General features: G+C 46.8%; 2 protein-coding genes across 4 annotated transcripts; one reads left to right on the top strand and one right to left on the bottom strand.

Annotated features, from left to right (window-relative positions):
• Positions 1 to 576: 576 nt before the first annotated feature.
• On the top strand, positions 577 to 7,662 carry LOC118510169 (importin-7). The gene is made up of 9 exons (XM_036051684.1): positions 577 to 938; positions 2,200 to 4,149; positions 4,213 to 4,344; positions 4,415 to 4,591; positions 4,657 to 4,793; positions 4,873 to 5,194; positions 5,300 to 5,459; positions 5,537 to 5,680; positions 5,764 to 7,662. The coding sequence occupies exons 1-9, from the start codon at positions 855 to 857 to the stop codon at positions 5,823 to 5,825; spliced, it is 3,168 nt and encodes a 1,055-aa protein (XP_035907577.1). The 5' UTR covers positions 577 to 854; the 3' UTR covers positions 5,826 to 7,662.
• Positions 7,663 to 7,947: 285 nt separating this feature from the next.
• Positions 7,948 to 27,651, bottom strand: LOC118510172 (rho GTPase-activating protein 68F). Of its 3 annotated transcripts, none has more exons than XM_036051689.1 (9): positions 27,336 to 27,651; positions 25,975 to 26,434; positions 14,923 to 15,087; positions 14,002 to 14,087; positions 13,783 to 13,928; positions 11,603 to 11,765; positions 11,373 to 11,527; positions 11,068 to 11,270; positions 7,948 to 10,893 (listed from the first exon to the last, which is right to left on the bottom strand). In XM_036051689.1, exons 2-9 carry the CDS (start codon positions 26,036 to 26,038, stop codon positions 10,376 to 10,378), a joined length of 1,500 nt encoding a protein of 499 aa, XP_035907582.1. In that variant the 5' UTR covers positions 26,039 to 26,434; positions 27,336 to 27,651; the 3' UTR covers positions 7,948 to 10,375. The 3 variants fall into 3 exon arrangements, with proteins under 3 accessions (XP_035907582.1, XP_035907583.1, XP_035907584.1); XM_036051690.1 differs by having other exon boundaries at positions 27,529 to 27,650; XM_036051691.1 differs by having other exon boundaries at positions 27,459 to 27,597.
• Between the last annotated feature and the right edge of the window lie 202 nt (positions 27,652 to 27,853).

Consider the following 27,853-nt stretch of genomic DNA (forward strand, 5'->3'; position numbering starts at 1 on the left):
TATCGTTATCCAGAATCCGGTGAGGGCCTCAAGGTTTCTGTGTAATCTTTTGTCCCTTAAATTCTCTTGAAGATCCATTGGTAGATGAGTCACCTTCAACTATGAGATCTTCTGGTAGACAAGGTCCCTTGAAAGATGCGGGCTCTTCAATTAGACGATCAGATAAATGAAGCTTAATTCCTGACGCTACGTGGTTTCGTGGTAGATAGGACTACCAGGACTCTTGGGAAATAATAATCGTTGCACAACAAAATTATTCGAGTGGAGAAGCCACTGGAATCCGTTCACATAGTCCGATGATCAATCCGGCACTGCAGTTATTTGCGAAGATTGTTCGCTTCTATATAAGATGGATCATGAATTCTTGACAAGCTGCACATTTCTTCTTGCCGATACGATATTCAGTAATGATAAAATTTGTCTTACAATTGTATTAATCCCCGAAACAGATGTTCCCGTCTTCAATGCACCGAATAACAGTATCAAGAAAGTAACTGCACGTGAAGTAAATTCAAGCAACAAGCCATTTCGAGCCTTCGTTCAAATACGCAACTGACACTTTCGTTAAACCCTTGTTTGACGTTTCGACGATCGGCGCTAAAACCGCGTGTCTGCAAATTGCGGTGAATTCCATTTGTGCTGTCTATTGCAAATTTTCCTTACCGGCCGGGAAATACGTAAAGCAGAGCGCATCAGCTGCGACTTCCGACTCGCAGCTGCCGTTACGAACCGTGTCCTTCCGTAGCGTTTGTCGCAAAGTGCGCGAAGTGTGCGTGTGTGTGAAGAATTCGAAGGAAGCGGTTGTGTGGTGAAGCACCCCGTACATTGCATCCGTAATCCGCACCCGTCCGAACATGGATACCGTCAAGATAAGCGAATTGCTGCGTGCCACCATCGACCCAGCGCAACGATTGCAGGCCGAGGAGCAGCTTAATCAGGTGATTGCTAGCGAGGGAACCAATCTTCCAACGAAAACAGTACGGGTGCCGTTTTTGTCTGGAAAATTCGGCCGTCGGAAGCATCTGCATGACGCGGCGGCGGAGTACGTGGACGTGGTTGTGAAACGTACGGAACCGGCAAAAAGGGTAGAGCGAGCAAGCGTGCGAGCGAGCGAGCGAGCGAAAGGGAGGCCGCAATAGGGGAGGATAATATTTACAAGTGCATAACACTGGAACGGGCCGAATAGTTGGGCTCGACTATTCAGAAGCATGTTTTGTAGTGGAATCGGCTGTGCAGCATAAGATTCTGCCGTAAACAAATTGCACCCAGAATGAACGAACGACTAACCCTTGGATTACCCTTGAAAAATCAAACCGCACTGGAATCGTCTGTCCCCTGGTGGAGCTCGGCTTACTCACCGTGGTGTATTTATTAAGCCGCCCTCGGTTACTCACGGCTACCCACCACGGACACGGCACCCACCGACAATTTTCCTACCTGTGGACGCGAAAGAATTCATTGACCAAACACTGAATGCGCCCCATTCCTTTGGAGATGTTGCCAATACAACGGCTCAAGTTAAAATAAATCCACCGCCCTCAAAAGCCGTCCATTCTGGTCGGTGCTGCCAGTAGAAGCAACATTTTGCAAATTATTTATTCATCAAACGCAGCTTACAATGGTGCTTCGGAACATACACGCGTTGCGTTGTTCTCGAATGATCCACACGAAGCGATCCCGAAATGAGTGATCTTTATTTTGTGTTCAAAACCCTCAATCAATGTAGCTTCCGAATGGTGGCAATGAACACGTTTTTTCCGCATGTACTTCCCAATAAAAATGGGTCAGTATTGCTTTTGGGCAGCACATTGTGTCCGTCTACGAGTTCTGCTCGATTGCTATGGGGGTGGGCGAGATGCGCTGCACTATCACGAGCGAGGCAGTAGTGTAAACATAACTCGAAAATACATTTTCACCATCGGAAGTGCGAGTATGTGCAGCTAAAATAAGAAGCAGCTGTACAATGATCGGTAAACTTTCTTCGAGCGCTAATAAAATCACGTGGTTGTGAGGCCGCCGAACATGAAACATACCATGCTCGGTGTGCAGTACGAGACATGCATTAATTATTTCAAAATTTACTCGCAGCACCATTTCAAGATTCTAGGGGGGGCCGATGGGTTTTAAAAATTAGCATACTGACTCATGTGTTCTTCTCCCAAATTTGCGCACACACGCACACACATTGCCCCCCCATAGGTACACAAGATCATCGGTTTCCTGCCAACCCTGATGCAGGTGATCATGCAGAATGAGCTGGAGATACCGGTCCGATTGGCCGGTGCCATCTACATGAAGAACCTGATCAACACCAGCTGGCAGGACCGCGAGGCGGAGGTTGGCAATCCGATCCCGTTCGCCATCCACGAGCAGGACCGGGCCATGATCCGCGACACGATCGTGGAAGCGATCGTGCACGTACCGTCGGAGGTGATCAAGATACAGCTGTGCTTCTGCCTGAGCCACATCATCAAGAACGACTTCCCGGGCCGATGGACGCAGGTAGTGGACAAGGTGAGCCTGTGCCTGCAGAACAGCGACCCGAACGCGTGGCACGGTGCACTGCTGTGCATGTACCAGCTGGTGAAGCACTACGAGTACAAGAAGTCGGCCGAACGTGGTCCGCTGACCGAGGCGATGAGTTTGCTGCTGCCCCAGATCTACACCATCATGATGAACGTGATCAACGAACCGTCGGAGCAGAGCGTGCTGCTGCAGAAGCAGATTCTGAAAATTTTCTACGCCCTCACGCAGTACTCGCTGCCGCTGGAGGTGATCACGAAGGAGGTGTTTGCGTGCTGGATGGAAATCTGCCGACAGATCCTGGAGCGGCCGGCACCGGATGCGTCGCACATCGAGGAAGAGGAACGGCCGCAGCATCCGGCGTGGAAGACGAAAAAGTGGGCCTCGCACATCATTCTGCGCATGTTCGAGCGGTACGGCAGTCCGGGCAACATCATCTCGAAGGAGTATAAAGAATTTTCCACCTGGTTCCTGCAAACGTTCACCAGCGGGCTGCTGATGGTGCTGCTCAAGATTTTGGACCAGTACCGGAACAAGATCTACGTGTCGCCGCGCGTCATGACCAACACGCTCGACTACATCAAGACGGCCGTTTCGCACGCGTTCTCGTGGAAGATGCTGAAGCCGCACATGATCGAAATCATCCGGGACGTGATCTTCCCGCTGATGTCGTACACGGACGCGGACGAGGAGCTGTGGGACAGCGATCCGATCGAGTACATTCGCAAGAAGTTCGACGTGTTTGACGATTTCGTGTCGCCGGTGCAGTCGGCCGAAACGCTCCTGCACAACTGCTGCAAAACGCGCAAAGGCATCCTCACGCAGGTGATGCAAATCATCATGCAGATCATCAATACGCCCGGGCTGGATCATAAGGAGAAGGACGGTGCGCTGCACATGGTCGGCTCGCTGGCGGAGGTGCTGCTGAGGAAGAAAATCTTCAAGGAGCAGGTCGAGCAGCTGCTGATGCAGTACGTGTTCCCGGAGTTTAGCAGCCCGCACGGACATCTGCGGGCGAGAGCCTGCTGGGTGATGCACTACTTTAGCGACATCAAGCTGAAGAACCCGCAAGTGCTCGAGCAGGTGATGCGCTTCCTGAGCAATGCGCTGCTCACGGACAAGGATCTGCCGGTGAAGGTGGAAGCGGCCATGTCGATGCAGATGTTCCTCATCTCGCAGGAAGACGCGGCACCGTTCCTGGAGAACCAGATCAAGGAAATTACGATGGAGCTGCTGCGGATCATTCGCGAGACGGAGAACGAGGACCTGACGAACGTGCTGCAGAAGATCGTGTGCACGTACGCGGACCAGTTGCCCCCGATCGCGCTCGACATCTGTCAGCATTTGGCGACCACCTTTAGCCAGGTGCTGGAAACGGAGGATAATGGCGACGAGAAGGCGATCACCGCGATGGGGCTGCTCAGTACGATGGAAACGTTGCTGGCGGTGATGGAGGAGCATCCGCAGGTGCTGGCCGCGCTACATCCGGTCGTGCTGCAGGTGATCGGGCACGTGCTGCAGCAGAACGTGCTCGAGTTTTACGAGGAAGCGTTCGGGCTGGTGTGCGATCTGACGTCGAAGAGCATCTCGCCGGACATGTGGAAGATGCTAGAAATTATCTATGAGGTTTGGCCGTTTCTGGATGGGAAGGGTGGGACCCCGTTTCTGATTCCTATTTGTTTTTTGTAGCTTTTCCAGAAAAATGGAGCCGAATACTTCGTCGACATGATGCCGGCCCTGCACAACTACATAACGGTCGATACGCCTGCCTTCCTGTCGAACCAGAACCACGTCATTGCGATGTACAACATGTGCAAATCGGTAAGAAAGGCCGCCAAATATGTTCGAAGGATAATTGATAATCATCCTGCTCCTATCGATTGCTCGCCAGATCCTCACCAGCACCGCGACGGAGGAATCGGAGTGCAGTGCGGCCAAACTGTTAGAGGTCATTATCCTACAGTGCAAGGGACACATTGACGATTTCATACCGAGCTTCGTTGAGCTGGCATTGTTGCGACTGACGCGGGAGGTGAAAACGTCCGAGCTGCGAACGATGTGCTTACAGGTTGGTGGGAAGAGGTTTTTTTTAAGCGTAGGATACATGGTTCTAAATTGAATTTCTGATTGCAGGTGGTAATTGCAGCTATCTACTACAATCCCACGCTGTTGCTAGAGATACTGGAAAAGATCCCGATACCGGTCCCCGATTCGTCCATTACGGCTCACTTCATCCGACAGTGGCTTCACGATTACGATTGTTTCCTTGGGTACGCACACACACAAACACACGCTTGGTGTCCGCGCGGGGAAGTATTAAACCATTCTTTCAACTTTCCACCTCAACAGCATTCACGATCGTAAGCTGTGCATTATCGGGCTGTGCACGTTGCTGTCGCTGGGCGACCGTAAGCCGACCGTGCTGAGCGAGCTGCCGGACAAGATCATTCCAACGATGCTGATGATTTTCGACGGACTGAAGCGTGCCTATGCTGCCCGTGCGGCCGAGGGCGAGGAGGAGGAAAGCGAGAACGAAAGCGAAGACCTCGAGGATGGCCTATCGAGCGACGAGGACGATGTGGACGAAATTAACCCCTACTTCAAGAACATGTCGAAGATGGTGCAGGAACGGGGTGCGGAAGCTGGTTTTGAAATTACTGCCTCGATTCAGGTACGCGACCGCGCTAGTTCCATGTTTCAAACCGGTTTGGTTCAAGCCGGTTTGGAAAGTTCGACCCTATGTTGCTGTTGTATACCTATACTAACGCAATTGCAGGATGCTGATTCCGATGAGGACGACGATGACGAAGATGATGACGACGACGATGCCGACGATATGGATGAAACGGCACTGGAAAGCTACACAACACCACTGGACGACGAGGAAAATCCCAACACGGTCGATGAGTACATCATGTTCCAGGACGTTATGAACAGTAAGTTGGTCGCGAGTCATCCACGAAGAATGATGTATTTGTTAATTACAATATGTCTTCCCTTCTCTGAACCGCAGATCTTCCCAACACGGATCCCACCTGGTATACGATGCTTACCAGAAATTTGAACGCATCCGAGCGCAAAAACCTGCAGGAGGTGCTCGTGTTGGCCAACCAGAAAAAGGAAACCAAGCGCTCGAAAGAGATCGAAAAGAGTGGTGGTAAGCGCTCGTAAAACGAAACACACACACACACAAAAAGAGCATCATAATCACCGGTGTGGTGTTTCATTCCAATTTTTTAGGCTATCAGTTCACGCAGCTGCAGATACCGTCCAGCTTTGGTTTTACGGGGCAGCAACAGTAATGATGGGTGTCCTGCTAGTGGAGGAGATACGCATTAGCCAAAACCAGTGTTGTGGGAATGGTCGTCCGAGCGAAGCGGGAAGCTTATAGCGCGGCCTTCTCACTCTTAACGATGCATCCATCATGTGTACTACCACTACTACTACTACTACTACTATTAGTGCTGCTTACACTAATCGCAACTACGACACTACACTGCTGCAACAACTACAGTTACACAGTCCGCTAACGAACAGAATCATTTCTCCCACCACAACCTCATTTCGATACACCTACAGTGACTCTGGGTTTATCTCAACTCCAATTCCTCCAACCATCCCTCGACTCGGCTGCAACCGACCGTTATAAACGCCAAACCTTTGGAAGAAGCATGAATTCGGTTTTGTGTGTGTATATGCCCTTCTGTTAGTTAACTTCTTTCCCCCCTCTGTCAAATAACGTTAATTGATACAATATCCTTCCCTACCCACCGGGGGGGGAATGCTTTATCTCGACGATTGATTAATAAGTAACCATATGCATCGTAACCTCTACATGGCAAGGAAGGTGTGCGTGTGTGTTTGTGTGGGGAAGCACTAGCAGAGCTTTACTAGATTCTGTAAGAAGAGGAAGCATTTAAAACGCGCTATTCTTGTTCCTGTAGTGAGGGCACTATACCTGGAGTAGCCATATAGACGGTTGCTACAGCTGTGACTGCTTCTAGCAGCAAATACGAGAAGAAGATGTACTGTGCGCAAAACTTGTTATTTACACAACAACCACGTTGAATGTCGCATAGCGGTTTTTGTTTCCCACAATGCTGCCAATCGTCGGAATTCACTGAAAGCACCACACGTTCTAAACGGTGAAGAAAGGCAGCCCCTCGGTATGTGGTGTGGCGACTTTTGGCGTAAATTTTGAACAGAAGCAGTGAGGGCGGCGCACTCGGTCCCTGCTAACGTTCTGGATCCAACTGTGATATATTGATCCCAACTCTCGACCCGTGGCGGCATGGGCAAGGTTCTTGTCGATAGTCCCGCGCCAGCTGGGCGGAGAGTTTCTTGGCGAAGCGAGCGGAGGCTCCATCGATGTGCTGGAGCTCGATATTTAATTTTTTTTCCCCTATTGTTTTGTGGTGGTCGTTCAATGGGCAAGGGGGGGGGGGGGGGTGAGGGAGGGGGGAAACATGAAAGCGTTCGCGACAGAACATCCTGAGTATGGTGGAGAGAGCAGGAAAAAAAAAGGGACAGCTGAGACGAAGGCCTTCTTTGCGTTGTAAAGGCACTTTTGTAGGAGAGGAAAAAGAGGAAGAAAAGTTCTAGAAAACAGGCACACACGCACACAAACAGAAAGGCGTTGGAAAGCAATTAATGTTGTGTTTTGTAACTTGCATCGAGCATTATTCATTTATGACAAAAGCTACGTTTATTATATCGCAAAAAAAGCTATGTTACGCACAGCGAGTTAGATTGTGTTCTGGAATCAGAAAGCTCCTGGAAAGCGTGAAGACAGTAAACCGGAAAGGAAGAGTAAGACACACACACACAGAGCCCGATTCTTCTGGTGGTACAAGAACACTGTCCGGTACATCGATCGATTTGTGAATAGATCATCTCCTTATCCCCATTCCCCCTTAAAACCGATAGCAATAAGCACACGCTCACGCCAAGCGAAGGTCCCCCATTTTAAAGCGCCCAGAGCCTAGAGCGAACAATAGTAGCGCGTAATAGAACACAAACACGGCAGGAATTAATCGATCGACACGTAACTCAACACAACACACGAAAACCGGTAATGACTCAACGGCAGACAACCGACAAACAAACGAAACACGCTGTGTGCAAGGAGGGGGGGGGGGAGTAAAGAGAATGTCGGATGGAAGAAAAAATATATATATTGAATATAAATAATGTGCGTTTGAATGTTACTTGGGGGGGTACTGGTTACTGGCAGCTCGGACACGTCATGAGACAGAATCCGAACAACCTAATAAACTCGCAGAGAGATGGATTGGGTTTGGTACTATTCTCATGACGTGACCAAACTACGGGAGCCAGTCTCTAGTCCACTAGACGACCGTTGGCGCGTTGGTAAGTTAGCGGAAGGAACTATCGGTAAGTCATCACTGAAAGCGAAACAGCTACTTATTACACGTGTAAATTAATTTATTGATTTACGTTTGTTTTGAATCTCAATATGATTTTGTTCTGTTTTTGTGTTAAACGTTGATGATCCTCCCCCGGGAAGGCAGTCGCCACCAGGGCTTCCGGCCTAGCTCGGGTGTCTCTGGTGTGCGTGTACACGACAAGGGCTAGAGCAGAGTACGCTTTTACTGGATTGATTGATTGGATGGTTTTTGATATAGGTTAGTTGCTGTCCTTCGCTATCATCGAATAATTGATTTTAGTTTTAATACTTGTAGTAGTTGCCTGCACGCCGCATCCTCACCCACCCACACACGCCCCAACGTTTCTCTTTTCCGTGTGTCCAGATTGGTTTGCAAATGGTCTCGCTTTTGGGGAGCTTTTACATGAGTGAATGCTTCGCGGTTTTAACTAGTGATGGGAATGACCACTCAGTAGCGTGAATTAAATCAGAGTGAGTGAGTTATAATAGTGAGTTACATCTCATACTCACTCTTTACGAGTTTATTCTTGAATAATGGTTTAACTCTCCGTGCCGACTAGCCACTCACTCACTGCGTTTTAACTCACTCATGAGTTAAATAACTCATTGGTGATTTAACTCTCCGTGCCGACTAACCACTCACTCACCTCGTTTCTACTCACTCACCTCGTTTTAACTCACTCGCCTCGGTTTTACTCACTCATCTCGTTTTTACCCACTTGAGAGTTAAATTATCGTATTGGCATATCGCACGTTGGTCACGATCACACAATGATTTAAGAAAATACAAACGGTAACGAGCCGTAAGGATAGATTGTTCAAAAAGAAAATTATTTTAAAAGGGACTATGTAGATTGCTTTTGCTTGTGTGTACGGCCGCACTAAAATTTTCAACTATACTGCTCGTCAGTTATTATATGATATCAAAGCGACCTTTGGGCAAAACTTTGTTAATGCTATATGCCAATACGATATTTAACTCTCTAGTGAGTAAAAACGAGGTGAGTGAGTGGTTAGTCGGCACGGAGCGTTAAATCACCAATGAGATATTTAACTCATGAGTGAGTTAAAACGAGGTGAGCTAGTGGCTAGTCGGCACGGAGAGTTAAATCAAAGGTGAGTTGAAATAACGCTTCGTGATGATTTAAATCATCTAATTCATTGCTAAGATTGAAGTCATTCTCTCTGATTCTGATTCAGTTTGCACATCACTAGTTTTAACACCTCAACACAATCAAAACGCAGCGCCCACTCCACACTTTCCTCCCAATTCCTAGTGGTGGTCCTGACATTATATTATTGTTATGTATAGTATGTATTAAAAATTTCGATTAAAATTGTGTGTGTGTTTTGGCCTTCGTGTGGATTTTTTTCTTTCTCCACTTCTATTGAATGCCTCACGCTAGGGAATCGTTAATGTGTGTAAAATGCTGCTGAAATGGACATACCCTAAGGTTGGCGTTTGTACGGCGGACGGGGCGGGAAATTGAAGTTTTCCCCCGAAATTGCTTTGTGCCTGTGTGCCTGTGTGTTTCTTGTTGCTTTTTTCATTCGCTTTCGCTACACCTCCATCTTCACTTTCTTTGGTTTGTCCCTCTACGAGGATATGCATCCGGTGCTAAATCAGACACCCCCCCCCCACCCCCCCATTTGGGTTGTTTGTTTCCTTGTTTGTTGTGTATGGTTAACATTCAACATGCTTTACTATTTTCCTTCCCGTTCCCTATTTTCCTACTCTCCTAGCTCTGCTTGTTAGAATTTATTCCGCTAAAAAAGAAATAATATTAATAGTAAATGATCAACAATTCATATTTCTCTCTGACTCGCTCTCGCTCTCTCTCTCCCTTTCTGTCTTGCCGACTGCACTATATTATCATCGCGCTACTTTATACAGTTTACAATATAACCTCAATTCCTCAACTGAACCCCAATGTACACGCTAACTACACACTCTTACTCTGGTTCAATTTCATTTTAAAATCATCGTACAAACACACTCTCTCTCTTTCTCTCGCTCTTTTTAAAACCTAGAACAAATGGAAGGAAAAGAGGGGAAACGGAAAGCCAACTTCAACCCCAAAGACTTCCCTTGCTTTCAAACAAATCCTTCCCTTTCTCCGTCCGATTGCACTAAATCACTATATCAAACAGCTGTGCTCGCTACCGCGCACTATAAACAGTCTCATTCTTCCCTTCGATCCTCGTCAATCCCTTAAAGCCTAACACATTTTTCTGTTGTTGCAATTACTACTTATGAGCTGACCACTCGGTCACATCTCTACGGACACACGACACGGCACTCACAGACAAAAAAAGAAACAGCTATGATATACTTGGTATTTATCGCTTTGAGAAATAGAATGTTTCCGTTCCAATGTGTGTTTTTGTTTGTTTGTTTGTTTGGCCTAAGATGGCTCCCCGTGCGGCCTCTTAGATCAACCGCTGTTAATCGTACGTACCGCGATCCTTTTTGTTGATGTCCACAAAGTAGATGTCGTCCTGGTGCTGGAGCACGTAGTCGATGAACGCATTGATCGGCCCGATCTCGTCCAGCGACATCTGCTCCTGCTTGGGCCAGATCAGGTTCGGACCGAACACGATCGCCAGGTTGGAGGAGGTCATTTTGTTGAAATCTTTGCGCTCCATAATTTTGCCCAGAAACTCGACGATGTACTTAAACAGTTCGTAGTTCTCTTCCGGCAGCCGTTCGCGCAGCAGCTGCTTCACGTTGCGCGACCGTTGCTCCTCCGTTTTCCACTCGCCGAACTGGGTAATGTCCTCGTACAGTTCGTAGGTGAGCAGCGGTTCCTCGAGCTCGCGGAGGAAGGTTTTCAGCAGCGAGGCAACGACGTGCGTATCTTCGCTGGACAGCTGTACCTCCTCGCCGGCATTGATGTTGGCCCGTAGCTCCTTTATTCGGGCGTAGTTGCCCGACCGTCGGAAAATGCCCTCCGTTTCGACCACTGGAAGTTAGTAGGAAACAATGATGATTAATTTGAGCCACGCGCCACAGCTCATCTTTTTAAAAATATTCCCCACATGAGACATCTCCCATCCGTCAGTCACATCTACCAATCTGTGGGCCCACATTACTCACAAACCCCCCACCCAGAGCCGGGCAATTAATCTGTGCTTACCGTCCGGTAGTGACAGATGGTCGACGCACTTTCGCACGATCGGCGGTATGCAGTTGAGGCAGGCGCTATTTTCGATGATGAACCGTAACGACACACCGAACTGGGCCGACTTCGGCAGGTTCTCGAGTGACCGGCTACTCTTCAGACTAGATTTACTGCCCCGCAGCGTGTACCGTGTGCCGTTGTTGATCTTTTCGTCGAATCTGTCCATGGGAGAGAAAGCAGAACAGGATCATCAGTTTCCGATTGGACTTTTTCCCCCTTCCTGCGTGTGTGTGTGTGCCCCTCCTCCTGGATGTACGTACTCTCGCACTGGATCCGGCACCTTCAGTGTGTTGAGGCCGAGCGATTGCTTCAGCTCGTCCAGACTGCTCGTGTAGATCAGCTTGCTCTTGAACTTTTCGCTGATGATCGGTTTGAAGAAGAACCACACCATCCTGATGAAGGTGGTTGGGTGGACCTGATGAAGGAGTTGGGACAATTAGCAGACTGCTGCCGGGCGGAGGAACTCCCTCCCACGGGCACAAGCGCTTACCACGTAAAGTTTCTTTAAATTCTTCTTAAAGCTTCGATCGAGCTCTTTGTAGGAATTCCACAGGAACTGGAGCGCTGGTTTGCTGTTATCCTTCATGCCCTGGTGGAAGTACGCGATGATGTAGTCATTCTGGACGAATTCTTCCATCGATTTGATGATAAAACTGTAACATTGAAACCACACGGATAGAGTGCAAGATGAGCATTGGAATCACAGGGAGAGTTCCATCACAGATACGTCTTTAACGATTTTGGTGCCTAAGAAACTCACTAGAATTCCACCAAGATCCACCAAATATCTTATTAACTGTTCAATATTATCTTGATATCACTGAGGCTGCATTTGCACCAAACCTCTCAGCTCGAATCCACTATATCCACCCAACGTCTTCAACGGTCCGGCCGTCACGTTGGTGCACGTCCACACGCTAGCTACCGTTCTGATGTACTGCTGCTGCGCTGCTAACAGAATTTGTTTAACGACCTCCGACAGACACGAGATCGAAATCGTCCGTCATGAACGGATAATGAGTGGAAGAACTCTCGGCGGGAGAGAAGTGAAGCGCAAAGCGCACGGAATAAAAATAAGGAACAGCGCGCAAAGTCAAGTGCGCCGTGGGTGAGGGAGTCTTCTCTCAACGACGGGACGAGATTACCTCCCGGGAAGGGATGGATGGACACACACACACACACACATGTGTGTACAGATTTCGTTGCATCGAAAGCGAAAGGGTGTCTCGGTGAAAGAGCTCGCGCGAAGACGTCATAGCCGGCCTCCGTCCTAGTTGGCGCCTGTAGCTACTTCTTGCCTCTGCTCGGTCTGCCAATCTGGTGGCCGCAACGAAACTACTGTTCGGAAATGTGTGTTTCTTTTTCGGTTGCAACCGCAAATGTAAACAACACGGTAACACGGCTCACGGCACAGCCAGCGCCCAGCGACCCTCGGCAGGAAGCAATATGAGTAGCTCAACCGTGGTAAAGGGTACGCCTCGTGGAGGTCGTCGTTCAGCGTTAATGTTGCTAATTGATTGAGCCCTTTTCCACCGCTCGGGTTGGGGGGGGGGGGGCGGGGGGGATGGGTTTTCCTTCGTCACCTTTCTTCCTAAGTTCTAAGTTTGGCGTTGTCTCTATTACAACATCGCACAGCAGCAGTAGCAGCAGCGGCAGCATCGGCAATATAGGCCCCGAGGGATTTTATTTTTACATCCGAAACCGATCTCGTCGGATGCGATCGGTGTTTATCTTTCGGTGCCCGCTTTCCAGGATAGAGAGAGAGAGAGAGAGAAGCGGTTCCCTATCGGTTTAGGAGAAGTGACATTAAAAAAATGAGATTAAAACGGGTTTTCCCGAACGTGAATTTCGCACCCCTTTCCCGGAATGATCTGATGGGTGTAGACGGATACTCTTTCCGATCGGTGTTGGGGCGTGCGAGCAATAACTCTCCTTGTGTCGTTTTCTTTGAATTTCGAAAAAAGAAGCTAAAGTCGCTGCTGTTTTCCACGAGAAGCGTCGCGTTCGCAGAATTCGCACGAGACGTACCGACGGCCGGAAAACTGTTCTTGCGTACTAAGATGACCTATAGTGTTGTGCAGAGAAAATTTAGGTCAGGGTACGAGGGGAAAACAGGACAATTATTACCCGCTTTCTGGGGAATTCTGTTTAAGGGATTTTCTGAAGAAGTGTCATGAGGACACAAGGCTACCTAATAAAACTTCTTAACGATTACTGGGGCAAAATCTTCATCGCGACTTGTAAATACAAATATCACCGAACACATTTGGCCAGCATGTGTGTGCTGGCTGGCTGGATGTTCGTGAGAATTGGCGTCCTCCTTTGAAACATTAGCATCACACTAACAGCCGTCCGAGAAGCACATTCGACAGGAGAAAACCATTATCCGGCGTGTATTGGGGACTAGCGCGTTTCCCGGTTCGCCGTGTTGTTTTTTATAGTTATAACCGATGACACGCGCCGTGACACTCCCCATTACATCATCGTGAACCGCGAATGCAAAGTCACAGACCGCGGTCGTAGAGCGCCATATGATTCAAAACCGTGAAAGAGAGCTGATCGATATAAAAGCGCTCTACGCTGTCTCTGCTGTTTTGCGACCACCGGTTGCCGAGATTGAGTCACACGTCACAAGATAACATATATCCACTCAGCACGACGACTACTCACTCAATAAAAATATTCGAATTTAAATCTTTCCGTTCCGGTAACCGGCAGGCGTAGATCGCAATAATCGGCTGACCCTGCTTATCCGTGCCGATGAATTCGATGAATTTTCGCCGCTTGAAATCCTTCCGGATGGCGTTCTCGTCGTGCTGCGGGCAGGAGGGAAGATGACGGATGCGTATTTAGTACATGGGAAGCATTTTAAACTTGGCCAAAACTTACCCCAACCATCGTTAGCTGTTCCTCGTAGTTGTCCGCTTCGAGTGTGGTTTTGATGATTTCGTCCTCGGATGGGATTTCAAATTCGGCTGTAAAAGGTAGAACAGGAGTTGGAAGTTAGTACCGTCGTGCCGCTTCAACGCGAGGTGTTATGATGACACGACACTGCGGGCAGGTCGTCTGGCCCGGGTTGACATCATCATTACACGGACAAGTGTCGATTTTTATTTGTGCACCGTGCCCTCGTGTTCGCTTATCGATAACACAACATAGGAATGGGGACGCACAGATAACAACCACTGTGGTGATGGAGTAGAAGTAATTGGTTGAGTTTGAACTCGTAGAAAAAAAAGTTGCTATAAAATTTAATTTAATATAAAAGTCATAAAATTAAATTTCCCTTTTCTAATCTGATTACGAAAGGAAGACAAGCTGTTTTCTCCCAAATAAGAATCATTTGTCTAATTAAAATCATCGCAAAAACCAGCAGCGTTATTATCTCTTCTGTCCACAGCAAACGCTCCTGGCATCCACCGTATCTAATTCGCTATAATGGATTCGACTGTTAGTGTTAGTCTAGCGTTGTTTTGTGAGCATCAGCAAAAAGGGAAAAAAGGACACATAATGTGTCATTTGAACCGATGCCAACTGGTAAAATATTTAGGCATAAAATCGCAGACTCCCGGTGACCCACGACGAAGAGCAATTGGTCTGCACAAGTCATGACATCCTAGGCTCAAAAATCAACAGGTTAGCTGCGCTATAAAAACCTCTACGAAGGTATAATTTCTATTTTTTTATCGTCCCAACGAATCCCACCGCCGATCTAAATGACATTCCAGTCCGGTGTATAACCACCGACGCCATCAGGCTAACAACCGGGCATAGGGGAGGAGTGTCAGCAGTGCCAGCAACGCAACGTACCGGAATAGTTGATATCATCGAACACGGTGGTCGTTCCGGGTTCTGGCGATGGGTGGGACAGTTCGGTGTCATCAAACTCCAGGTTCGGTTCGTAGTCGTGCCAGTCGGACAGGCTCGGATGTGGGTCCTCGGTCGTATCGATCATGGGTGCATTCAGTGGGGCACCTGAAAGAGAGAAACAAAGGTAGCAACACTATCGTTAGTATAAGCGGTTTCAACTCACACTGGGTGGGTTCGTCGTGTCTATCCCTTATTGCATGACCACGATCCGATTGAAAAGCGTCCCACCAGTGAGTGAAGGTGTTAGAACGTCTTTCATCGTTGGTGGCTCCAGAGTGGGTGGGTGGGTGGGATTTTTATTTCCCTCCCAGCTCGCTCTATGTAAAGCTGGAGGTATTAAACACATCAAACGCAATGCTCCCACCCTACCTACCTTTCAAGATAGCAACAACTGGTAGATTTATATGTTTGTTATTTCCCCGCTTTATGGTCGCTCATTCGTGCCCTTTCCAGCGGCCATCGCCTGCGGCAGGACCATACACTGTCTAACTGCGCTTACGGTGAAAGGTAATAATCTACGGGGGTGCGTTAATAGTGCTGCACTCGGCTTGGAGTCTCTGCGCGTCAAGCCGAGTGGATTGATTTATGAAGCACCGACTTTCAAACTTTTCTTCGCGTGGAACGCACAGGCAACAAGGTTACGATTAACAGTTCGAAAAAAGAGAGGTTGAGGGAAATCCAATACTAAGAAAAGGTGGGTCTGGATCTGGATTGATTGACTATAGAGCAGTAGATGAGCCAACAAAATATGCGTTTCGTACCTGGAAAATGGTGCAAAAATTACCAGCATTTTCCCCGAAAAGCTTCCCACTAATGGAATAATAAGACTCATCGATGGTGAACTTTGCGCCAAACTGACTAGCAACTAATTGGATTTGTACGCTCCACACTGGGCTGTGTGGATATTCGTTTAGGATCAAATTTCAAACCGTCACCAACAAAAAACTGTATCCCCGAATCGAACCCCCCCCCCTTTTCCCCCCGAAATCAATAGTAAAGACTATTAATAGAAAGCTTTTAGCATCGATCACCCGCGACGCGTCCTCGCGCTCACTTCAAACAACTGAACTCAGCCCAGATCGCGATAAAACAATGTTTCGCCCAAGTTCTGCCACCCATCCAAATCGTCGCCCACACCATTGCTGCTACGAATGGCTTTCATGCTGAACATAATTAAGTTGCGATATAATTAACTCCGGCAGCAGCAGCAGCAGCAGCAGGCTAAAGTGTTTTCCAATCAAATGTGATAATCTGCCCCTTGGACACGCGATTGACCTACTTCCGTGGGTGTGCGATGCCGTGTAAGCGTCCTTGCAGTGTAAGACGGCCCACACAACAAGACGCTGAGGAGATGTCGTGCTGCTTCTGCCACCCACGGTGGATAGCGTGAAGCAACCGGCCAACGGAAGTAATGTCCGTTGTTATCGCTCCTCCATCCACCGTCAATACCGGATGTGTTCGGTTGGCTGAGAAACTCTATAAAGGATGTCCCTCTTCCGATAATATCATTAGCATCTTACGCAAAAGATCCTTACTGAAGGAAGCAAATTTCTTAATTAAAAACGTTCCGGATGAAGTACGGTTCCCATCTCCCCACCATCTCTCGCTGGTGCGGTGTTCTGTAGCTGTTGTTCCTGTAGCTGTCGATACTGCTACACCTCCCGGCTCCGTGGGCGTTAATAGAAACATCATGTAAAACACGATACACAGTGGACTGGCAAGGCCGTCGTGTGGCCGGCAGAGGGAAAGTGCATCGGTTACACAGCTTTTATGGTTCGGGTTTCCCCTTGTTCTCCTTCCCACCGTTCTCCACACGCCAGAGTGGAGATTACCCACGTATTATCGCGCCCAATCGCAAATTGTCCGTGGGTGCCCTCAGGGCGCTACACCATTAGCTGCCATTAGTTACATGCAGCTGGGCATGTTGCTTGCGCTTTTTTTTTGTTAAAGAAGCCTCTAGTCTGGGCCGGGCGTAGTGTTTGGGTTCCTTTCGTGTCCGTTGCATAATTGTTCGTTGCAACAGCTGTGGCAGGAAGGTGGGATATGCCGTACAGCCCACAGACAGACAGAGAGAGAGAGAGGCGTGTGGATTTGAATTCCGAATGAGTTTTGGATTTTATGTCTATCAATTATGAAATGATTTACTTTTCTGGTGTATTGGGCAAGCCTTTTTTCTTATTATTTTTATATCAGTTTCTGTTGCATGCTTTGTCAGCGATTTGAGCATTATAAAGACTCAAAACCAGAAATAAAAAGCAATTAAATTGCAACAAGAAAAGAGTCAAAAATAATATTTTAAACTTGTTCAGGTCTAGGTGGCTAAATTTTACAATTACTTTGTGTTTTCGCGGCAAAATGATAATTAAAAAGCGATTTTAAACTAAAACAACCTTCATCCTACAAACGCAAACAAAGCCCAATTACAATTACTTAACCCAGTGGCCACCGAAGACGCCAAAGCGCGTGACGCTCTTACAGCTGGGGCTCCCGCCAATTACAGCACAGTTGCTCTATATCGTCCGTGTATTGGGGCTGTGCTGTGGTCCATGTTCGCACTGGTGAAACAACGCGGAAATAACGCTGCACTCGCTCCGAAGTAACGTGCGAGGCCGGCAAAAATGCAACCGTGCCATTGCATCAAGAAAGCCTCGCTCTTGCTTCTTTGTTGCCACCTTCCTCGCCCGTTTAGAAACGCCCAACGATTTAAAAACCACCCCCAAACACACCTCGCTTTCTGCGTCATATAACCCCACGGTCTGTCTGCTTGCCTGATAATAATAAAAGAAGACGCCTCGATTGCTGAGCGCGATGACACTAAGGTGCGTGCGCGAATGTTGCTGTTCGTGCCCGGGTCGTGCATGCACTGTAATGTTTGTTATATGGTGGTTTATTGTGTCACACGTGGAAAACAAAGAAACAAACTGAAACACGCACGCAGAATGTTTGTCTTGAACGGGCCACACACACACACACACCCTCGAAGTTTTGTTGCATGTTGGTGTTATTCTAGCCGATGTGGCAAGCAAACAACAACCTGTTTGGGTTCCGCCGACACCCTCGACCACTCAGGACAAACACTTCCAAGAGCTGGAGTCAAGGAAGGGAAACAGATGTTTCGGGTGCGATTTGGGGACACAGATTTTGCCGTTCCGTTGCCTCCGCCAAGCGTAGAACTCGTGTGTGGTTAACCTTCGTGCGACAGGGCGACCAAAGACTGCTCGCTCGGTGCTAGGAGGCAATCTGTTGCTTGGTGGGAACGTTGGGCGAACTATACACAAAAACTGCAATCCTCACCCGTTCGCTTCGTCCCCGAGTGGTCGTCATGAGGGTCAGAAGTTAAATGCCAATGTCACGTCATTTTCACATCAACGAAGGGCAAAACTCGGCATCAATCACTTATCAAGTGTGCCTCCTGTGTGCGTTGCTTTTGGGGGAGGAAGCACTTGGGCGAACCTTGGCGTGACACTTCATCATCATCATCAGCATCGCTCAATAGCATTCATCGTCAAACATGGACGTCATCATATCTTGCGCGTCTATCACACTTGAACGCTGAAGAGAATCTTCGCCGGCCTCAACTATTTAACTGGCCCCTCCGTGAAGTTCCTGCTCAAGTACTTTCTCTCTTGACATTTCCGAACGTCCATTAGTGGGAGCAGCTATCGATGCTGATGATGGGCACAGTTATACTGGTCCTGGAGACTTTCTGGCCTTCTGGGCTTCCCAAGCACGGAGGTCTGCTTTTTCTCAAACACTTCATTCAAAATCGCCATGTGGCGTGAGAGCTTGCCGTTGGGTGCCAGTATTGACACATTTGGTAAAAACTGTTGCGTTACTCGCCCTCTCGTCGATATGAAAATGGAGCATTTGGAGAAGGTTTCAACATGTCAAAACAACCCGATACTTAAGCCTTAAGGCAATCGTAGCTGACGTGACTCCTGGAGTATATATATAACGCCAAGAAGAAGCTTGAAAGACTTCAAGAATTTCGATTTATACTGTCAATCCTAAATCATTCTTCTTCCAACTTCAATCAAACTCAAGCTGTCATGTTCCGAACATATTTCCAGGGTATCATAATATTTAGAACAAATATTGATCCACAAACTTTAAGCCCAAAAAATGAACGCTAATGGGTTAGCCTCCTCACTGAAGGCAGTGTTTCGAACTTCTTGCAACCCTTCGTAAACTCATCGCCACTCCCTAAAGAGGTCAGACAAATCCCAACTCAATACCGGTAATGGATGGACATTGATGCGTTAGGTCAGTTTAGGGTGGGAAGTACGCCCAGGGTTCATTCACTTCAAGCAGCTGCGTAGCGTAAGTAAAGTGATTAAATTATTTATTTATTTCTCCCAAACCTAATCACATGTCGCGTGTGTAGTGCAGCGAAACATTTGTCCTTCTTGTACGCAAAAATCCTCATTCACACCACCACGAGGACACACGAGAGCTTCCAGCGTTCCAAGCGAAGGTTGAGAGCGATTTTTTTACTCGAATAAAAGATTGCAAGGGCTAACTAACAAAATTGCACACCAGGGGACATACATTTTGAGTGATGTAAGTGGGAAAATAGAACATTTTTCAATTCAACCTCCGAAGGGATTAAAATAGGGGGAAAGGATCTCAGAAATGTACCTACAGTTGTGAAGGGGACAGGCTGCGAAACATACATTTGGTAATCGGTTTGACTCTCAAGGGTGTGATTCGAAGATCTGACAGAAGTTAAATCAATTTCCTAACGGCATTCAGATTCGTATCTTCAGTGTAATATAGTTTTCTTTGCCAGATTAAAGTACATTTAGTACAGTCTTATTTGAGCTACGGTTGAAGACCTACTTCTATGGCATCAAGAGCAAACCTGCGTCCGTATCATGTCCGTAATAAAGTGACTTTACAGACGTAATCAAGTTTACTTGCCGAATCAAACACTGAACCGAGTTTAATGAGGCTAATCATAATAATCTACTTGACAAGATAACCGCATCTCACGGAAGCGTCAGAAAACCCATTTTTCTCGCGGTTACCATTCGTCTCATACGAACAATACTCGTCCGTGATGACACATTTTTTTCCACCATTTTCCATTTTTCCACCCAGAATAAAGAAACCTTTCTTCGTTCGACCGTCCATCATCCGGTCCCGTCCGGAACTATCGTCCGGAATCCGTCCGACTTCAAACACCCGACGCTCGTCTTTGTGTTGCACACAAAAACGAAAGCAAATCGTCATGTAAGCATTCATTTCCGCCGCCGGCAACTTCCATGATTCAATGATGGGGCACATTTGCGGTTCCGCCTGCACTCATCTTCCTTTTCGTCTGTGACGCGATGTCCGGTTTCTACAGATTATGGCCGAGCTCGTAGATCTGGTGGACATCCCCATCGGTAATGATCGGTGTCCAGGTGATGGGAAAATTAAATTCAGATAATTGTGTTTGATCATCGAGGAACGCAGGAAGTGAAACGGGATGAGATCTACGAGCGAACCGTCTGGGAAGATGTATGATTTAAATTCCAATCATACAAGAAAAAATTGAGCAACATTTTTACCTCTTTTTGGGAGCATTATAAAGTCGCAGAATTTATTAGTTGCTTGGGTGAGTACCAGCAAAAAATTACTTCTTCAACAACCGTCAGTCTGTAATCCGTCATCTCATTCTTAAGGAACACATTGAAAATTTAAACACCTAGAAATAAGATCTCAAACTACCTTCGTACAAGCATAAATACCTACGAAAATCAACCAGCAGTAAAACAGCAAAGTGGATCTTATTTGTACCTATTCATCGTGCCTCCTTTTTTACTGCGCCAAAGACTTCCTTCTTAATGGCATAACTTGGTGTCTTAATGAAGCTGCTTAAAAGATTTCCAAAAAAACCCCGTTGCCTGTCGACGAATTGACACGTTCGCATCAAAACCCGGTAGCGTGCCCGGTGTCTCGAGCGGAATAATTCAACTTCACATGTGGTGCTGAACAACAATAAGCTGCTACATATTTATGACAGCGCGCAACTCTATGGAATGCTCGAAAATGAAGACTTTGACGGTATAAAAACTAAAGCCAGGAAAACGTGGAAAACATCAGCAGAAGCACACGCTAATAGTGCCATTAGGAAGAGCGTGTATGTTGGGATTTCATTGATTAAAAATAATTTCCACCCAAATAATCCAATTAAAATTGTCGCAAAACAAAGCAAAAACCAAACCCCCGTAAGTCCCATGCTCAAAACCAGATGTGCCCAAATCCAACCAAACCTTTCACCAGAGACCCTACATTTTATCGATCTCACTAACATTCTCCTCCTCTTTCCTCCGGGGTATATTTGTCGCCAGTACACATTAACGCATCGAGTTTACCGGCGGGCATGTATTTTCAACTTCAACTCCTGTTTTTTTCTTTACTTGTCAAACAACAAGTGCCTCAAAAGAAAAGCGAACGAATACTGGCTCCATCTATTAAACGGCCGAACTTTCCAGCTTACAGAGCAGCTTCAGTGGCATCGTAAGAAAGGCGGGAAGCGGCCAAGGTTAACCAAAAATTGTGAACGATTAACATATGACCTTCTGGTGTGGTGGATTACCGATGGCAGGTGAGAGGTGGGAATGGGGGAAAAAAAGAGAGGAAAGATATGCGTAACCTTGTACGTTTCACTTTTACTCATTGGCTTTTTTTGGGGTAGTTGTAATAATATTTCTCATTGAATGTTTAACAGAGTGATCGAAAGATGAACTTCGAAATAGAAGAATGAGCGGTTGATTATGATCGAGTATTAGCGCTATCCATCTCAGGAGTTGGTATAGCAAAATGCATTCATTCTTTGGTAACAGTAACGAAGGCATGAGTTCGAATCCCCAAACCAGAGGGTCGGTAGAGATCCGATGAAAAAGAGCGAAGAGAGAGAGAGCGATTTTGCCAAAAAATCCTCCCTTATATTGTAAGGCGATTATATTCTAAGTCTCTAATAGTTAAGATCTGAAGATCAGATCCTCCGGATCAATTTTGGTAGATGGATGATGATACTGACAGGCTTTTCTGTAAACATCTCAATCGTCTTTCTAATGACTAATTCACAACTCACTTACCAAGGGTGAAAAATTTGAATTTGTACGACCCGCTTCTCCCGACACACGTGGCTTAGTTCCATTCCAGAAACGAAGCGTCACGTAGCTGTGCGTAAGTGTGTCACACACATTGCCCCCGCGCTGCCGTTTCTCTCCCTCGTCGCTCTCGTTCCTTGCCCGAATCACATCATCCCAGTTAGTTCCCAACTGCGTGTTTTTTTCTGCCTGCGAATAAAATCTCCTGCCCGGTACAAGAGTAAGCAATTTGCACCGTGTTCCGGCTGGCTAGCTGATGGTGGACAGTACTCAGTTGCGGTACGGGTGTGTTTGATTGGCCGGTCGTTCGCATTTTATTTATGCGGCAAGACACATCGCAAAAAAGGGACATAGAGGGAAGCATCAAAACAAGACGAAACAACGGTTAATCGGCAGTCCCCGGTTTCCCGGAATTCGGTGCGAGACAGGAAATAACCGGTGTCGTTTTGATTCTCCTGTTTTCGCTCGCTTACCGGTTGTGAGTTCAAATTCCCCGGACGTTAGACAAAAACCGCGCCTCGGTGGAGTGCGAAAAAAGAATGCATTTTCTTCTGCTTTATACCGAAAGGAAGGAAATGCAGAAGGAAGCAGGTTTTCTTTTTTATTCAACTCTGTTTTTGTTTCGCTACCTAGGGTGCTCCTATCATAATTGCTTATCTGTCTGCGAAGATTTGAGCTGCCCCGTTTGTCTGCATCATCTACAAGGTGATCATCCATCATTCCATCACACACACACATACCGAGTGTGTAAACGATTCCTTGGCTGGTACCGTTCACACGCAAGCTTGCACGGCGTGATAAGAAAAACTCCCCGTGCAATTTTTATTCCGTAGGGTTTTCCAACAAGTTCCGGCACAACAACCTTAACCCTCGACACAATGGTTAGAGCGATGGTTTAACCTTCGACACGCCAGCAGGTTAAAACGGGTGGAAAATAGTTTCCCTGACATACATTTTATTTAATTTCATTTTTGTCCAAACATTTAAATGCACATTTTTAATCCCAAATGGAGCGGGATGGGAGGCGGTTCCCGTTCATTAATTCATTCCATTACTTCACACACACACACCCTTCACGCCCTTTATGGTGGTGGTGCCGGCAGCCCTTCATTGGTACGGTGAATAAATTTTACTAAATTAAATTAACTAACAGCACGAAAAATCGGCACAGGAAGTCAAACAGACTTCTTAATGCGATTGCGGGCAGAATAGACCGGGCCCCATCAAATTTAGACTTTATGACTAATGTACGAGTCTGACTCATGTTTGTCCCACGCGCGTGCCTGGTCGTAGGTGAGTGAGTAGAATTTTTTGTTGACCCCACAGATGACAAATGATTGTGACAATTCGAACGGGGAAGCGGTAAGAACTAACGTAAAGAAAATTTAACTTTTTCCCCCCCAATAAACTTTCCCTCATTAGGAAAATGATTTCCTATTTTTGCCATTCAAGTCATTCAATCGCAAACGAAAAAGAAGCTAATAATTAATGCTAGCAAAAACCCACACAAACGTGTCCGTACCGTAATAATCGCACTTGTTTTTCTGCCAGTGCTATAAGACTGCAAATGAATCAATAATAATTGAAAGAAAGCGGGAGCGAAAAAAAAAACGATCGAGCTAAAGCCAGCAAAATGGTCACGGGAACTTAATCTTTCATCGTGAACAAAACTCTCCAAATGCACCCGCGCGCTTTACTACACAATCTAGTTCTTTTTTTCTTTGTGTGTGTGTGTGTGCCGTTGTTCAGGTGCATCCCACCAGCGCACAATAAAGCACCGTCGTCGTCGTTTCAATTAAGGTTTGCTGCGAACTGCTACCTTATCTATTAGCGATTTCACCTTCGCCACCTGCGCCATGGCCCACTGGCAGACAGAGTGCAGAAAAAAGGGAACTCCAAATGCTTGGCAGGTCCAAACCGATCCAACGCGTACACCTCGCGAACTGCTCTAGTGGAACACGCTTTCTTCGCGCGTTTGAACCCTCGCCCGGGGGAAGGGAGTTTAACCGAGGGAAAAGTTTAAACCTGGGGATGATGGGGAGTTCGTTGGGGGCGGTCATAAAGTTATCTTGTGAGGGTAAGCGTAACGATCGGCCTCACCGGGTTGAGTAGGAGGCCTGCCCAAGCTGGGAAGTTCCTCGACGTACAGCCGTACAGCGGCGAACGATAGATCACGATACTGATCTGGAGCTGTGTGTGGCTAAATTCACGCAACCAAGGAAAAACGGCAATGTTGGGCGTGTGCGATGATTAAGAGGCTTCGTGGCCTGATGATCAACCATCAGGCTCTCCTTCTGGCAAATGGGTCATTTGCGAAGCGAAGGGGAGATTAAGGACGTGCGATCTATTTGCATACTGCCAGCGTGTTATTAGCCGATGAGTGTATCTCACTCATGTACTCAGTTCTTACAGCGAAACAGCACTAGACAACCGCTATAATTTTGGTGGTGGTTCGAGTACAGCTTTAAAACACAACACAAACATTCCGCAATGCGCCGCCGTCTGGCATGAATTATAAATGTTTGCAAGGAATTAGACTTTTTTCTAGCAGTGCAGTCGGGAAGGATTTGTCGGGAAGTTTGCCAAACGGAACAGCGGTACAATGCAACCGCAAAATATGTAGCTCGAACGTGTTTGTGGTTGGATACTAATTTGCTTCTGTAAGCTGGGAGAGATTAGTTCTTTCTTGCGTTCTTTAGGAATTCCTTCGCTAGTCATGAGGCATTTACGTCGCTTGTTTCAAATTATTGCTTAAGATTAAGTGTTGCTTTTTTTTGTTTTATTTTGACATAGTCATTGTGTATCGAATCCTCCATTATCTTTCCTTATATGGGAGCTTAAAATCCTTCAAAGTTTTTGTCCACTCTGAAATAATGTTTAAATTCTAGCCATATAAAATTATTTGTGTAAATCATGGTGTATACGAATTCAAATTGATTTTAGAGAGCCAAGACCTCTTGAGGTTGTTGAGGTTGAAGCCAAATGCGACGTAGAAGGTCTGGTCATGCAGCGGTCTTCTACTAAATATTTATCCTGAACCTTTCTGAGCCGAGATCATTTTTAAATCTCTTCATCTGTACATCACCTAAGTATCATTCTCAAGTCGTGACCAACCCACAAGAAACTTGCTGAATGATGAGATCATTGTAGAACTAATAGAAGTGCTTACTACAACCTTTGAATCGTTGGACTCATCGCCCGTTAGTTTAAGTTCGTTCTTCACAGACTCCTGATATCTACCCTTGGAGCAAGTATAATCGACGATGTATGCCTAAGAATCGTACACATTATCTTGCTAAAACTATCACGAAACTCCAAAGGTTTCATTTCTTAATTACTATTCAAGTAAAGTATAATAATTTTAAAGCGATTTATAAGCTCCAAAGTAGTCGCTCGAACCTGTCCAGCTGCATCCGATCATTTACGCGGCCAGAGAGCTGTTCAAACACAATTGACACTGACGATTAGCAAACGTGTCGCTCACCAACAAGTTGCCTGGGCGCATGACATGACCCAACCAGCTCACAGCACATATGATCATCAGCTTCGTCATCTGTGCCGCGTGTGATGCAGATTCTCGCGAGAAGCAACAACTCACCGTACAGGATACGTCATCAGCATCCGGGGCATGGGCCACGTCTCGTAGCGTTTGCTGAATCTTGTTTACATACGCCACCCCCCTCTGAAGCGTTTGCCAATCTATGTCCAACCGTGAATGTGAATGTGAATGTGAAAGGAACCATACGCGATCGCGATGTTGGGAGTGGAATTTTGTTTTCTTTCTTCCAAATCGCCTTCGCTCAACATATTCTAATGCAAATCTCCTCCGACCCTCCCGAGAGATCGATTCGTGATCGTGTCAATCCAGTTTGAAAGTGGAATTTTAACTCACCTGGCAGCTTGATCGGTAGTCCGCCAGCGTTGCCTTTTTGATCGACGACGACGGTGGTGTCCATCGTGGGGTGTTGGTGCCCTTTTCGGCGATCGGCTTATGATATTGCTGCGTTCTTCGCGCCACGGAACACGCGGGTTTTGCTGCCAGTTGATAAGAACGTGTCCTATCAATCACACACACACACAAGCACACAAGCACACTACACACAGACGGCCAATGAGGAACCTTTTCGACGGTGGAGCACCATGGATCATTCACTGATCGTGCTCAATTGTGGTGTAAGGGTAAAAAGGGAGACAAATGGTACACACATACAAAACAAAAGCACACACACACACACACAGGGAGCACTAACACCCTTTGCGTCAGACGTATTGCGCCGTACGCTGAAGACTTTTCCATTCAACAATGATCATTCATAGCGATAGCACTTCACATCCTTGTTGTGATTACTGGGCTGCAAACAAAGATCAACAAAGAAACAAATTAAACCAACTGGTAAATACACACACACAGGCACACAAACACACACGGAACCACACGTCCAATGCATTCTACACTCCACTTTTCCTTTCTTTCGAGCTCTTCTTTTTCACTCCTAGGAGGCAAATGCGCCTTTTTTGGTAAGCACCGTCTTAACAGCATCGACCACACAAAATTCGCGACCCGCGCGCCATGCACTTTTAACGCAAAAAAAACACACGTACAACGAACACGGAGGAGACACAAACACATGCGCCTGTTAGTACGCAGCAAGGTCGTCTGGTTCGGCGAAGAAGGCAATCGACTTGGAGATGTTGGTTGGATTAAAAGGTCGATTAATCGATGCTGGGGACGGCAAGATGATGAATCTGTTCTCCTTCGCGGTTGCACGGGCGTATCACACACACATACATACAAGATCCCTAAAAGTTATCCTAAAACCTATTGAAATTACATACAAAGCTAACTAATCTTGCTGGGCGGGTGGTTCAACTTTGCCACAGGATCAATGTCCTTTTACAGGCACGTTCCTTACGAGATACACTAAAATAAAGACAAAAAAGAAATCATCATTGCATGTGAAAGAGGAATCAGAATCAGAATCACCACACGAATGCCCTTTTCTATCTGCTAGACAATTCCTTCCTATCTTTTCGAACGTTTCCGATTGTTTCCGACCGCGGTTGAGAAAACGCCCCACGCAAGTTCAGCAAGGGTAGAACGTTTTTCCTGGTATTCCCGGACCGTGTTTCGCCTTTCTTCGCTTCGGTAGAACCGACCCGCTTTCTTCCGATGGCGCGTTATCTTAATTGCGTGATAATCACATATTGTGCGTGCAGGGGTAACACGCATTTGTTTGCCCTTTTGCCACACACCTTTGCACTGTACTGTTGTACTGTTGTTGTGTCTGCCCGGATCCCGTTGAGGGCGCTCGGTTTCGCGAGCGATTGGTGTTAACAGCGGTCAAAAGCGGAGAGCACAGACAAGCTAGAACTCACGAAGCACACCCTATGCAGAACGCATCTCATAATAGGAGATGCAATCTTGTTATGCACTACATGCACTTACTGCGCTGAAACAGGCGGACAAGCGGGACATAAAGCGATTCACTTTTTGCCAGTCTCGTACTGTGTGTGAATCAACCAAACAAACCTTGGAACGCGACAAGCGAACTGGCCTTGCTGTGGCTGTAGAGCTGGTGAGTACAGTGGCAGATTGTCAAAAGAAAAAAGATCCGAAATTTGACAACCACTTGCATGAACGATTTCAGAAGATTTTATTCAAAGCAGCTTTTATTGATGTATTTTTGGATTTTGAAAAAAGGATGAAGATATTTTTGACGTAAAACATACTTGCAAAGTCCATTTAATTGCATATAAATGAGTTTACTATT

This window comes from Anopheles stephensi, chromosome 3, assembly GCF_013141755.1.
Source record: "Anopheles stephensi strain Indian chromosome 3, UCI_ANSTEP_V1.0, whole genome shotgun sequence".
Lineage (NCBI taxonomy): Eukaryota > Metazoa > Arthropoda > Insecta > Diptera > Culicidae > Anopheles > Anopheles stephensi.